Source organism: Callionymus lyra, chromosome 11 (genome assembly GCF_982586985.1).
Source record: "Callionymus lyra chromosome 11, fCalLyr1.hap1.1, whole genome shotgun sequence".
Taxonomy (NCBI): domain Eukaryota; kingdom Metazoa; phylum Chordata; class Actinopteri; order Syngnathiformes; family Callionymidae; genus Callionymus; species Callionymus lyra.
Genome location: NC_141828.1, coordinates 26349499 through 26364071, shown reverse-complemented (window position 1 = coordinate 26364071; position 14573 = coordinate 26349499). Strand labels below are relative to the sequence as shown.

Sequence of the window (14573 nt, the reverse complement as noted above, 5' to 3'; positions counted from 1 at the left end):
TTTTAAATAGGAAAGAACAAGACGAGGTGGTGGAAGAAAAGCTTTTAATCCACTAGAATATTTAATTACAAGTTTAGGAGATTCCATTCACTTACTTTTCAAAGCTGTGAAGACAAAATTATATCTGTGGAATCAGAGTTCACTCTTTTATTGCTACAAAGACTCTCATTGGCTGCTTTGTTCCGAAGACAGAGATGGAGGCCATGATCAGTGCGAGCAGGAACGTTGAGAATTTGAAATAAGATAATCTGGTTTTAAAGTTTTGTCTAGTTTCATCAGGTATGGAAGGAATCATTGAAACATTTCATTCATATTATGTATATAAAATTGATAATGAAACCTTCATAATCCTAAATTAACTTTGTGGAACGTGAAAATATCGTCTGTATGCATACATTTTGGTTAAATTTCTTGGTTTTCTGCAGCACTTGAGTCCAATTATCCATCTTCTGCAGCACACGGTGTAACCAGGACGGAACTTGAATGTGGCTTCTGTGGCTTGGGAGGTAGTTTGAGAGGAATTATCAGTGGTGAGACAAACGCAAACAACACTGTGAGGATCACAATGTTTCCGATGACAGATCTCAATCCAAAATTGAGCCAAACCTCTATGGAGGTAGATTTGTTTCTTAATTATTATTAAAAAAAAAATGTAAATCCAATTTTATCCTGAATCTTTCACTATAACTGGCTGCATGTCTTTTGAAATAAGTAATTACTATGAAATACAGCAAATCATGTTGCTGTAATAAAAGCAGAAGAATTTAGCTGCATGGACAGTAAACTACAACAAAAACCTTGTTAAAGAGGACAATTGTTTTGGTAATTATGTTGTCTTGATCTTAACTACTGAAGTGCATTAAGCATTGATTTACATTTTTGTGCTCAAAATGTATTTGTTCAGACATTTCTATAAATATATTCTATATCAAAAGACGTTTCCAATCTAAAGATTTAAATCAAAATCTTTTGCTGATCTTATTTAGTTTTTATCTGCATATCTGGTCTGTAACCAAAGTAATTAAGTTATGAACCGATGAAGTCTTTAGGAAATGTTGATAATAGGAAAAGGAAAATAACTTTTAGGTGACCATCTGGATCCTTTTGAGTGAGTGATGCATCACTATGCCTTGACCCTACTGAGGCATTTATTTACTATTTCTAGTTCAACTATTTTGTCAGGCCACTTTTTCCTCTTTTATCCTTCACTTCCCTCCATCTTTTTTTATTTATTTTGAAAAGGACATTTGGAAAACAATATTATATAAAACCATTTTCATCATCACAACAAATCAAATCAGTAAAATGGAATCATAAATGTTCATGTTCAAAAGCCTGAGCTTTAAATGTAGTTCAGCATCATCTTTAGATAGGGTGGAGAAGAGCTGCTTGGTGGAGGTCTGCGCTCTCTGTTGTCGTGTGTTGTTTGGTTGATGGCTGTAATGATTGTGTCTGTTTGGTTGTCTAAACTAAAGCAACAATTATCCCTTTAAGAGACAAAAAACAGACAGATTGAGTGAAAATGCAAGAAAGTATCCAAAGAGTTTTGCTCTATTGGGAAATTGTTGGTTGTTGTCTTGTTAGGACACCCAGCAGTCTGACAGTTGCACAGATACAACAAAAGCAGCAAAAGGAAGCTGTCAAAAACACTGACAGCCAAAGACAGTGCTTGTTTCTCTCTCTTCCTTTATTTTCATTACAAAAATATTTGGCCTGCGGTGTGTGTGCTTGTTCCGTGCGACTGTGTTTCAGGGAAATGAGCCTGTTTATCTGTCAGGAATGACAAGATAATGAAGGCTGCGTTCCTTACACCCCGATCGTCTGCACAATGATCCATAGCACGGCAACAGAGTGAGAGGAACGCTCGCATCACAAGATAACGAGCGTCCACGTTAAGTTGTCTCAAATGTGTGGAAATGTGCAGAAAAATAACACCAAAGACTTCAGCTGGTTCTTAAGAACATTGGAATTGCAACATAAAAATATCTTTTCATGCTTCTTCAATACATTTTTATTTTACCTTCACATTCTACAAACACAACTGTCGGTGACTTTTAGAATTTTCTGGGGAGAGAAAATGAAGTTAGGATGACCAAGTGAAGTACTGGCAAAACCAACTGAGAGGAGAACCCGGGGCAGACCCGTAACATGATGGGTTACAATTACATTTTTCTTAAAACCAAAAAATAAAACAATACTACAAATATTTGGTATTTCTTTTTGTTTTTCAAATGTACAAAAATGCAAACCTTCAAATGTATAATCAATGGTATTTAGGATTGATGCTGTGAAACAAAAAGTATTTTATAATTGTTACAATATTGTTTATCACATGTCATGGATCATCTATCACTTCATAAATCAACTTTATAAATAATAAATGAATTTTTTTTTTAGAGGGAGTTTCTGGAAAGTTCACCAAATTATGGCTCACACAGATAAAGACTATCGATAGCAATGAACTGTCTTGAGGCAGATTTCTTCTCTACTGATACTTTGTCTCAGAGAAATAACGGAGCTGCTCGTCCCTCAATACTGTGGCAATAACATGTGTTCCCTGCATGTGTCTCAATGATTTTCACTTGATGACATTCTCTGCTGTTGTGAGCATCTGTTGCCGTCAGAAGACAAATGTTCTTGTTTTTCCTTTTTAATCCACAAGCCCTGATGTGTTTTTCTTCTCCCTCAGGACTACAACGACGAGATACGACAGGAGCAGCTGAGGGAGCTGTCGCTATTGAACGGCTCCGAGGACTCCAGCCGAGGCAGGTCTGCACAAGGCCGGAGCACGAGACCCGCGAGTACGACGTCCACGAGGTAAACTTGAGATGAGGAGAAGAGGTTTTCCCATCTTGTTGAAGCTACTCTTGATATAGGAGTCACACTGTGGAGCAATCTACCTTCTGAAATGAAAAACTGATCCAGTGGAAGATCTTTAAAGACACTAGTACTTCAGGAATAATCCAGAGAAGTTTAAATGACGTCAAAGATCATGAATTTAAAAAAATAATACATAAGAGACAATATACGTTCACAGATTGGTTCACAGATTTTAAACTAGTGATGACATGAATAAAACAATTATCAGTATAACATAAACAACACTATACAAGATATGACACCCATAAACGTCAGCTTTTAAAGTTGAGGTTAAATATATATTTAACCTTTAAAATAAAATTTGACTTAAATCTTAAGTTATTATTGTATTATTTTTTTGTAAAAAAAATTAAAAATCTTGACTACTTGGCCACACACGTGGAACTCTGACCTGTCTGTGTTTATTTAACCAGTATTAAACAAAAACTCTCTATTCATTGGATTGAGGCAGATTCCAATGATAAAGGCAACAAGAACGTTTGTTATTGTTGACATTCATGAATCGACTGAAAGATTCTCTTGTCTCTAGAGTAAAGCAAAGTTAAATACGTTTTGTTTTGTCTTTCTTGTTTTTTTGATCTTCTCATATTCTTTGTTGTGATGCTTCTTTAGATACTTAATAAAGTTAGTGGTCTTGAATCCTTTGGAGGGAGTTCTACTCCAAACATCTGCGCACAGAAACACTGCAGCAGAGCAGCTCTGTTGTGAGCAGCAGCTGCTTCACTGGCGTTGGCGCGTGTGAATTAGGCGCGTTTTACTACCCACTAATGGAATATAAATTGACCAGTAAAACAAGATCTTTACCTTTCGGTTCAACTTCCTTTTCACCACCACAGATCGGCACATCGTCTGCATAACTGTTGACGCCGCTACAATTAATTTGATATCATCCTCCAATCTTCCCTCATTCTTGAACAAGACCCTAAGATACTACACCTCCGCTTGGGACAGCATCTCAATCCCAACCCGTAAAGATAAGAGAAAGGGAAGCATAAATAGGACATTTTTTACCTCTAAGGGAGATTCCAGACACCCATCACCTGATTTCAGATTCTACTACCCACTATCTTGTTCTTTTTGTAACTACCCACCTCTTAGATTTAGTCTTTTGGACTAAAACAAAACTTAATCAAATTTTTTCTAGTTTTAGTCTACGAAATGTCCAACATTCTTTAGTCTATTTTTAGTCAAAAAAAGAAAAAATGAGTATAGTCTTTTTAAAAGTTTATTTAGTTTAATAGGCATTGAATATTGCTCAAGTTGAACGCATTGCAACACATTGTGAGCTTGCAGATCTGATATTTACCAATAATAACAACAACAAAGGAATGGTTTTAGACATAAGGTTTCCACCTAACGGCAAACACTTTTTGATCCAAGGATTGTGTATTACACACAGATTAAGTAGAATCAATGTCCATTAATTTTGGCTTTATTTCTCAGAATTTGCTAAATTGCAAACATTGTAACAAAAATAATTAATTAAGTCCTGAGGTACAGTGAGGTAGGTTGTAAGTCAGTGACGTGTGGTGAGGTTCATGGTTGGTGAGGCACTGACTCCTTTAGTGTCGTATTTACAAGTATATGAACCCAAAAGGGAAGTTTGTTCAATTGGGTACTGGTTATTTCATATCTCATCAGCATTCTTCACACACATATGAAGTTTTAAAAAAAAAAAAAGATTTAATTTATCATTTCTTGGGGAAATTACGTTAAAGTTTAGCGAGAACTCTTAAATCTAAGTTTTAAGTTTGGCTCAAGACTGAAGAATCCTGAGCGGCTTTGTTAGCAAAGTAGTGCTATAATGACAGATAGACCCGGCTTTTGTTGCTGAATGGTTAATATTGTGTCAGGCCCTACGTGATTGGCTAGATTTACGCAAACCAGAACAACTTTATTATGGTGAAAGATAAATATTGAGTATTAAATGGAATTGAAAATGAAAAACAAATAATATTTTATTTAAATATTCTATTGTATTTTTCTTAGTCTTATCTCTTTTTTATACGATTGAAATTTAAAAACATTTCTTGTCTTCAATTTATCAGAAGATAAAGTCCATATGCTTTTCCTTCACACAAACATCCATTACTTTTTTGTTACAGTCCACGTTATTTCCTTTAGTTTTAAAAGTCTCTCCGCCTCAATGGAGATGTGACATAGTTTGTGGAGGCTCTTTTGCCTATGCCTCCAACCTTTGCACTGCAGTTCTATTTCCGATCAGCGAAACTTAATAAGACCCTTATAAACATTTAACTTTAATGCATCATTCAGATCGTGGAAAACCAAGGGAAATATACGTATCTGCAAGCATAATATTGGCGACAATCAGAGATACTGTACCCGGCTTGGTCAATTGCATGTATCAACGCAGTTTTTGATGGATTGCACATTGAGAGGTGAGGCTTTGCCTCTGAAGGCACGTCTCTGTTGTAAGTTATACCAGAGTTAGTCATACATGAAAGTATGAAACAAACATGTTCATGAGTTTTTGGAAATGAACTACCCTTTAAATACTGTAACGGTTTTCCAGGGAGTCTGTGTGGCTGTACAACATCACTTTTGGCTTTTACAAACAAAGAGATGACCACACCGTCACTGAATGAAAACATGGCTTAACATGCTGCTACAGTTACACACATATAATGAATTGAAGTTGTAGCACTTGTAACTTACCTTCGAAATCATGATCCATTGTCAGTGATAAGTGACAACAGTGTGCCGTGTTGAGCATGTTGTGCACTGCATGCCAGTTGGCGGGCGTGATATAATGATAGAATGCAGCATCAGACACTTTCTCCATTCTCGTCTCCTCAACCAAAACTCACATTGTCGTGTTTTAGTCATCAAAGAGCAATTTTTATCTCAGAATCTCGTTATTGTCATGAAAAGAAGTGGCGTCAACTAAATGATTTTGTCATCGTTGACGAAAACAACACTGCTTGTGAGCACACGGGAGGGTTAAAATTTAGATCGACCAGGATACTGAGAGCTTTGCTTTTCAATTCTCTTCCACGGATGGAATCATCTGCATTATTGTTGACGCAGCCACAATCTGTTCGATATCCCGCTCTATTCTTCCCTAACTCGTGAGCAAGACCCCAAGATACTTGAATACCTCCACTTGGGACAGTATCTCATTCCCAACCCAGAGTTTATTTTTCATCTCATGACACTTTTTATCAAACCAAGCTCAAAGGAGGGTGTCAGGCTTCGATTTGCAGCTGTTGGGTTCAGTTGTGGTCGGCTCCTCAGGGATCCTAACATGGAGTAGGACCAGAGAGCAGCACACAGAAGATGGATGACGATGGGAAACGATGCCAAGAGAATTATTGTCCAGTAGAGGCTGGGTAACAACGACTTAAGGTGGTGAAATACATGCGAGATGTGAAGGTGTTGTTGCACATGTAGGTGGAAAACATTTACGTAAGGTTTGGATTAATTTCTAATGGTAAATATGTAAATTAAATGGTTGCCTTAATTACTTTAAATGAATAGTGTTTTAAAACAGAAATAATTAGCAACATGCTTATTAAACTGTGCTTGGATCAGACCTGTGGCAAAATGTGGCCATTTGACTGCATGAATGATGCCCTGTTGAGGTCAGACTATGAAACACAGAATTTATCCACAAATATAGAAACAATCTGATCAAATTATTGCAAGTCCAGACGCAATATTTACACATCAAACATATTTTTGTTTTTCACGATTTAGGATCAAAATCTGTCGAACACTTTTCTCTTCTTTGTCTGTTTCCCTCCATTTTTCAAAAAAACATGTTCTTTTAAAATTCATCTCAATTATGTTTTCCCGCCAACCCTTCAGTTATTTAAGATTATACACTCTAAAAGTAATGTGATCTCATTTAATCCATCGTCTAGTTCTGACATCAATAACATTCAAGTTTCGCAGCAAAACCCCCTCGACAAACAGGACACAGACTGGAAAGAGGACAACTGGTCTTTGATGGTTATTTTTAAATACTTATTATTTTCATCCAGCAAACTTGACGCAGCTTGAGGGAATCTGAGGATGTGAAAAGCATCATAAAAATAACTCCATGTTTACAACCGACATGTATTCAGAGAGGATGTTTTGTCCGTGGAATGGAAGGAGGTTTGTTGACATCAGTGCAGACACTAAAGAAGTACAGATAAGTGCATGAAGTGTTTTTATGTTCGTTTTTAGTTGTATTTTTGGTCTTGATCTGAAAAATTCGTTTTTTGTCTCTCTCTCTGTCTTTATCTGTCTTTTTCCTAATCTTGCTCTCTGCACTCTACAGACTTGGTAGTGTCTTTGTTTCAGTTTAGGAGGTCTTATCTACAAGTCTACGACCTACAGGAATACAAATCCATCAACCGAGCTGGACATTAAAGGACTCTGTTGTACGGAGATCTAGATGTAAAAACATACAGTTTTAATTCAGCTGACAACACAACAGTGTGTGTACACAACAGAGAACGATGTATAAAACTGTTTTTTCAGAATTCTGAAGAACAATTTTCACATGAAGCTGAAGATCCGCTGCCATATTTTTGTTGCTTGTTGGATCTCACAGGGTCCACAGAGGAGCAGCGAGGAGCGCACCAGCACCTCGGGCCTTGACGACAGCGACACACAGCAAACTTCCCACCTCTGGAACGACGAGGGAGGCGTCGGCGCAGAGAGCCAGGGGGGCGGCAGGAACCGCTGCGTACAGACCCCCGCTGTTAGCAACCACACATGAATCATACGACGACTACGTAAGTCCTGAGGTTCGACTTCAACCCTCTTAATCACCCATAATCCCCTTCAAGTGATCTGCTTTCGTATGATTTGAGATTTAGAAATGAGGCTATGGAATTAACTTGAGCAGAAAAGTTCAAACACCTACTTGAATTATTCGTCATGTACCATGAGCTGAAATTAAACTATTTTGTTGAGATACAGTTGCTGCTAGAACTTCTTGTGTTTATGGTTTATATTATTCTGTCAATATAAGGACATTCTAAACTTTATTGACACTTCATGGTCACAGAAAACCATATTTATAAAGATCCAGCTGGTTGGACCGGTACAAGCGTATAAGTATATCTATATTTTTTTATTACATTACCCATAATCATTTAAAATATGCTTTAAAACATTTTTTTTTTAAAAATTTTTAGAATCAGAATCTATTACCAGTGTTGTAAATGCAACACATGAATTGGTTGTGGTGGCAGTACTGAATAAATCAATGAAATAATATGAATGAAATGAAAAGAGAATAATACTATAAAATACAATACATGAAAATAAAATAAGAGACATCACCATTAAATTACATATTTATAAATAACGAATAATAATATTGGCAGATTAAGACAGAAAAGTAGCATCATGGCCATGTTTCAAGTAAATCTAAGTTATTTTGCTAAGAGACAAAAACAATAGTCAAAATTGAATTTAACCTTTAAGTTTTGAATCAAAACCAGATATGGAGTTAACACACACAAAGACGCTCTTTTGACCACATACTGCTCAAATCTTTCGACATCTAAAAGAAGAAACTCGTGGATGGTTTGTTTGTCCTGTGATCTGTCAAAAAGAACCTGAAGGTCAAACCACAATTCAAGGTGAGGCAAGTTCCGAGCAAATGAAAGAAGGCAACACTTTTACCAGTCTATTTCCTCAGAGCTTTCCGGCTCAGAAAAGCCCCGTGTGTGCCAGCAGCTGAAGATTGGTCTGTCTGCACGGGGAAATGCACAGCACAGTCTCATTACCAAACCAAATTGAGTTCTGATGTAGAGCCTGTGTATTTCGGAGGAGGGAAAAAAGCCCAGCGTTTCTTCTCTTTGTAATTGGAGGTTGGGAAGGAGGATGCGAGCGCGGAGACCAGGGATTACGGGGAGATGAGTTTGTCCTGAACATTTTCTTTTTACATATCTCAATATTCCACGACATTATTTCTGTAAGCATGTTTTTTCAGGGATCTGTGGGCTCTTCGTGATAAAAAGGTTCAGGTTTGTTTCAGTTTTTTCTTTTGTTTTTTAAATTGGAGTCTGTGGAGCTTCTTGTTATTCCGGCTCCAGAGTTGTGCTCTTGTGTCTAATGAAGCCGTGAAGTTGTAGCTACAGATGCCGAGTCTTCCAGGAGGTAAAGGTGCGTATTGTGTCCGTATCTCCAGAGAGCGCTTTGATTCATGGGCTCTGTCAAACTGTCAGTCTCGAGCAGCGATACTGTCGGCCTGCCAAGTAATTGCAACTTCTCGGAGAAGAGGAATTGATTAGGAAGTCAAAAAAACCAACACTTGATAAAGCTCCTAGTTATCATGTGACGTTGTTGCTACTCTGTGGAAGTATATCAGTGTCATCAGTATATTGAATTAATTTAACATTTCAAATGTTGTAACCCTGAATTTTCTTCTGAAAGGTTCCTTTTTAGGCATTAAATATTTTCTAAATAATCATATTGTATAATGTATATCTGGGGCGTCACATGATCATCTGTGTGTCGTATGATTGGATCAGGTATCTCTGTACTCTTTTGGTACTGTCTGGTCTATTATACCAATATTTTTCAAATTGAATTAAAAAGACTACAAATTAAAAAATATATTAAATTAAGAAAATGTTAAAAGGAACGCAATGCAAAATAAATAAAAATATTATACATAAAATAAAAACAATATTTTAAATAATATTTTAAATACAAAAGTAAATTGATTTATTCAAAAATAATAAAATGCTTAAAATAACAACAGACATTATTAATAGTAGTTCTAATAAAGATTTACTTTCAACATTTAAAAATATCAATTCATCCATTCAAAAATCTGATATACTTTCATACTCCCCAATGTGACTCCAATAACTTTGGACTCACAGTTCCAGTAACAAACAGACTATAGACTCTGACCTGAAAATGAGTAAAAAGCTTCTTTGTAGATTAAACGAGGGAATTAAAAAAAATTACTGAACCACCTCAATCTTGTTTACAAATGATTTCTTAGGCCTCGAAGATCATCCAAAAAAAACATTTGACGAAGCTGCAGAGCTCCCGGAAGACTTTGAAATCCAGCTCTTCTCCTGAAGTCCTCTCTAAACACACCATCAGCTGCTGCCTGAAACGATGGGTTATGAGAAACAATTAGCTTCACTATTTGTAGAAAACTGACACAACATGAAGGTTATGGGTTTCAAGGTGGTGTAAGTATGTTCTCCGCCCAGATTCATTATTATTTTCTCGCAATAATACAGAGGTTAAGTATCCGAAGGAGTGAGTGTATGAATGGTTTGCGAAAGACTGTTCAGGGTGTCCCCTACATCTCGCCCAAAGTAGCACTAACCAAATAAGGGAATCCCTGGAGTCTGTTGGTTCTCTCGCGGTGCTACAAAGATCTTCAAAAAGATGTCAATGAACTGATTCGTGACTAATATTAGCAATATAAACATCTGCAAGGACCAATTTCATTAAATACATTTTTATGTTTTGTATTATTTTATTTTATGATTTTTTACATTAATCTCGTGACCTTAATCAGGTTTTTCAGGCAGTTGATGTGGAAGCGGTGCAGTTATCTGGCATGACGCGCATAGCCGGTCCAAGTCTCGCAGTTGGCAGTACCACTTCGCTGTGCACTTTCAACTTCGTGGACAGTCTGACAGTCTCCCCTCCCACACTGAGACATGTAGCCGACCGAAGTAGGAACTTGCCAGGGCAATTCTTGCATTGACTTTGTTGTCTATGTTAGCAGATCTGGAAAAGTGTAATGCCGAGATACTGCAACTTCTCAACTGCCTTTAGAGTTTCCCCATTGGCAGTGATGACCGGTTTCACGTATGGTTTATGTGGTGTAGGTTGGTACAGGACCTGTCTTCTTCGTACTTGTCAGTCTGAAGTTATCTTAGGCGGCGAAGAAACAGTCTGTACTCAGCGGCATCTGTGGCAGCATTTAGCTGCAAATAGGAACTTTCGCACTGATGCCTTGGCCTTGAGCCTCTGAAGATTAAAGCGCCTGCCTACGGATCGGAATCTGATTTTGATGCTTGTGTCATCATCCTCACTAAAGGCATTTAATAGCATGGCTGTGAACAACATGCTGAAAAGCGTTGGCGTTGACTGGTTGTCACCACACTCCACCAAGAGTCAGAGGAGTCACCAGTGTCCAGCACTCGGTCCTACATGCCATCGTGAAATTGAAGGACCATGCTTTGTGATGTCTTGGGCGTGACTTTTATTAAAGTGAGGGAGAGTTGCAGTGGGTCGTCAGCCTCACTCTCTCTTTCCACTTCCCATCCGGTTCCAGTGGCAGGACAAACATTCGAGACGACTGGGGATCTTATCAATGGACCTCATCCATGTAGGTCTAATCATGTGGGAGCCAAATCAGGAAGAGCTACCAATACAGGGGCAATTTTGGGTCATTTAGTCGAGTCTACACAATTGTTAGTCAAGTCAACCACGCCCCGTATTATGCGAATTCAGTCAACTGGTGAACTGGAATATGATCAAAATAGAGTTGCGAGGAAATACCTCAAGTGGAGACTTTGTGAACTGCACTTCTGTATTTACTTTATTTTTTTAATCAAGATGTTTTTTTAGTTTTTCAAAAATAAAAAAAGTTTTTTTTTTTTTCGAATTCTAACGTTAGAATAGTGCCAACAGAGAGCATTTTTAAACTAGTCGTTCAAGTCGCCACACTATCAGATGGACTCAGCTTGTCCGGACCAGCGTCAAGATGGAGGTCAGCTGACCAGTAGGTTATTCCATCAGTGGATATTCTGTCTTTTACGATGGAAAGGGGAAATTCCAAGATGGAATTCTAGACTGGAATTGTGAGAGCAGTTCAGAGGTCACAAGACATCAATTTCACACACGGATTTGACCCCACAGGGTCAAGTCCTTAATCCCATCGAGGACCTCTGATCAGAATCTGCCGTCAAATCTCCGCAAAGCATGAATGCAGCATTAAATGAATATATTATCAATAAATAATATTGTATTTTGAAGATGCAGGAGTTATTTGACAGCAGTAATCAAATCTTTTGTTCATCCAATTCCTCAAAGACATTTTGTTATCATTGAGCCGGCACAAGGAACTGGTTACAATTCCAGTTCTTAGATAACGAAGAACTTTTGATCTGTTACGGAACAGTTGCCATTGTTCCAATATTCCTAATCAATTTTCTAGGAATTTGACATTTTGGGGGATGTTTTGGTATCTTTTGTGTGTTTAGCACTATATATTCACTTTTTTTTGGACTCTGACAAAATCAATGGTTTTAAAACTTCTTGTGCACACAATTGAATACCTTTCACTTCAAGTAGCAGAAAAAGTTTGGATATTATATAATTCATTTTCCTTTCTACTGAGACTCTTCTTCATTGAATTTGACCCCAGAATAATTTAGAAATGAAAAGGCAGAACGTTGTGGTAAAAACAGTAACTTTTTAAATATTTATAACAACCACCGCCTGCTGTGTTGATATTTCAAATGTGACCCTCACTTTATCAGTTGATTCTCATTTTTAATTTAAACCCCACAGAGGTTAGAAAACACGTAAAAGACTTAAATCAGTTAATCAGTTAATTTTCATCTTTGCACGTAAAATCAACTGTGTTCATTATATACGTGGTGGGCGTTTGACTCATTCAACATTTAGATCACAGGTTTGACAGATTTGTTACTCAGGTAGTTCATCATCATCAGTTTCAAGTTTATTTCCGACTCCTTCATAATTTAATATATCTGACCAGCTGTAGGCTGATGGTTTGATTAAAAATATTTGATTATAATATAAAGTTCTAGTGTACCATCGTTGAAAAACTACTAACGTTCTAAAACTTATGTAAAGTTCAAGATGAGATAAACCAAAAAGAAAAATATATACCGTACATTTATTTTTCTTTTAATTTTCTCTCAAAAATGAAAAGTCATGGATTGTTTAATTAATATTTATTTTATTTAATTACAACCAGATGTCAATCAAATGCATTTTTGCCACCATTTCAATCACGTTTATGCTAGGAAAAGAGTGACATAATCCCAACATGAATCCTCCATCAGAATTCTGCAAGTAAACAGAGAAGTAATATATCGGCTAAATTTAGTGAGAACAGGCTGACAATTAAAAACTCTGGGAGCTTCTTTAAGCCCAGACACACATTTCAAAATAAATAACACTCAACTGAGAATAAAAAAAAGTGGTGGTTGGACTGTAAAATCAACACTCATATATAACTGAGATTAATAATTCTTTATGAATAACCTTTGAATTTCAAAGCTTCAGCAACATATTTCAAACAGTTTTTCTAGTTTCATCATGTGAGAAGTTGAGAGGGCGAACAGTGCGAGCGCTGGGAGATTAAAGAGTGATTGATGGCCTCTCATGTCGACTGGGACCCTGGCCCCCAGTTTAATGCTAAAGATCAAATTCCATCCGGACCAAATCTTATCTATTTGTGTCAGAGCTGATGAGAGTGAGAGGGCGAAGACTGATGCAGACTTCTGTCCCCGTCAGTGGACCATGAAGGTACAAATTGCGGGTAACGTTTGAAAATCATTGCTTGGTTTTTAAACCTGCGCCCGCAACCATCCATCCAGAGGCTGTGCAGGAAATGCCATAATGTGATTAAACACAGAGCTTTGAGAGGCTTTGAAGCAAAAAAAAAGTCTAATCTATCCAGTGTGAAAGAGGCACAAGGACGTCCTTCGGAAATGGATGGGGGATCGCTATCTGCTCCCAGCCTCTAAGATGCATGAGATTTGTGAATCTCTGTACGATGTGTCCGTCCTGAAGGATCGGAGCTGCTGACTTGAAATGAAAACGTCTCAAAATATTGTCATCTCAATATGTTCTGGTCCAGACGAGCAGCATCAAACATTTTCACTTGAAATGTTCTCTACATTTACAGATCATTAAAAGCAGAAAAGTCAAACATGTCCTGACAATTCTATTGAATTATTTGAGAACTTTTGGAGTCAGAAACAACCACTTGATTAAGGTCAGCGTTTTTTTTTGGTAATAAATGTAGATTAAGAATGTCACATATCTCTGGGTCTTGTTCACGAGTGAATTGAGTGTGATATCGACGGGCAATGTCAGCAGTTATGCAGATGATGCACCGATCTATTATGGTAAATAGAAAGTGAAGCCATAAGAGAAAGCATCTCAGTACAGCAGTCGATCTACGTCTCTTTCCTCACCTACGATCACAAGCTGTGCGTACTGACCAGAAGGATCTAGAATTTCTCATACGCATTGAGATTAGTTAGCTAAGGTGTCCTGGACATGTGATAGGATGTTTTCTGGTAGGAGACCACAGGGGAGACCCAAGGAATACTGGAGAGACAATGACTGGGTTTCCTGGATTGGTAAACAAGCTCTTAAGTGCTACGATCGTCTTAGGAGCGCTATCAAGAACACTGTGAAAAAAGGATGTTTCCCAGAGTCGCTTTTAGCTTAACACCAAATGCTCATGTCAACTAAGGGATTATTTTCAGTAAAAATCTGTTCCTTTTTAGAGTTTTACACAAAAATGTTTGTTCATTTTAATGTAGTGAGAAGTCCGTTTTTTTATTCTTCATCTTCGTCCTAAAAGACACGTAAAAATATCCAAATACCTCCATACTGCTCGTCTGTAATGTCCCTATTGTGTTGAAGCCTCAAAATGAGAAATTGTGTCTGAAAAAACTTGAATAAGTCTGTATATTTTTAGCTTGTTT

At 37.3% G+C, this 14573-nt stretch overlaps 1 protein-coding gene across 2 annotated transcripts in view; it reads left to right on the top strand.

Moving 5' to 3' along the window:
- The window catches only part of khdrbs2 (KH domain containing, RNA binding, signal transduction associated 2), a 96418-nt gene that overhangs the window by 65161 nt on the left and 16684 nt on the right, over positions 1 to 14573 (top strand). For both annotated transcript variants that reach the window (XM_087802427.1, XM_087802426.1), the window contains exons 5-6: positions 2690 to 2817; positions 7442 to 7625. In XM_087802427.1, coding sequence (XP_087658553.1) covers positions 2690 to 2817; positions 7442 to 7625 — 312 coding nt within the window. The remainder of the gene's footprint in view (positions 1 to 2689; positions 2818 to 7441; positions 7626 to 14573) is intronic.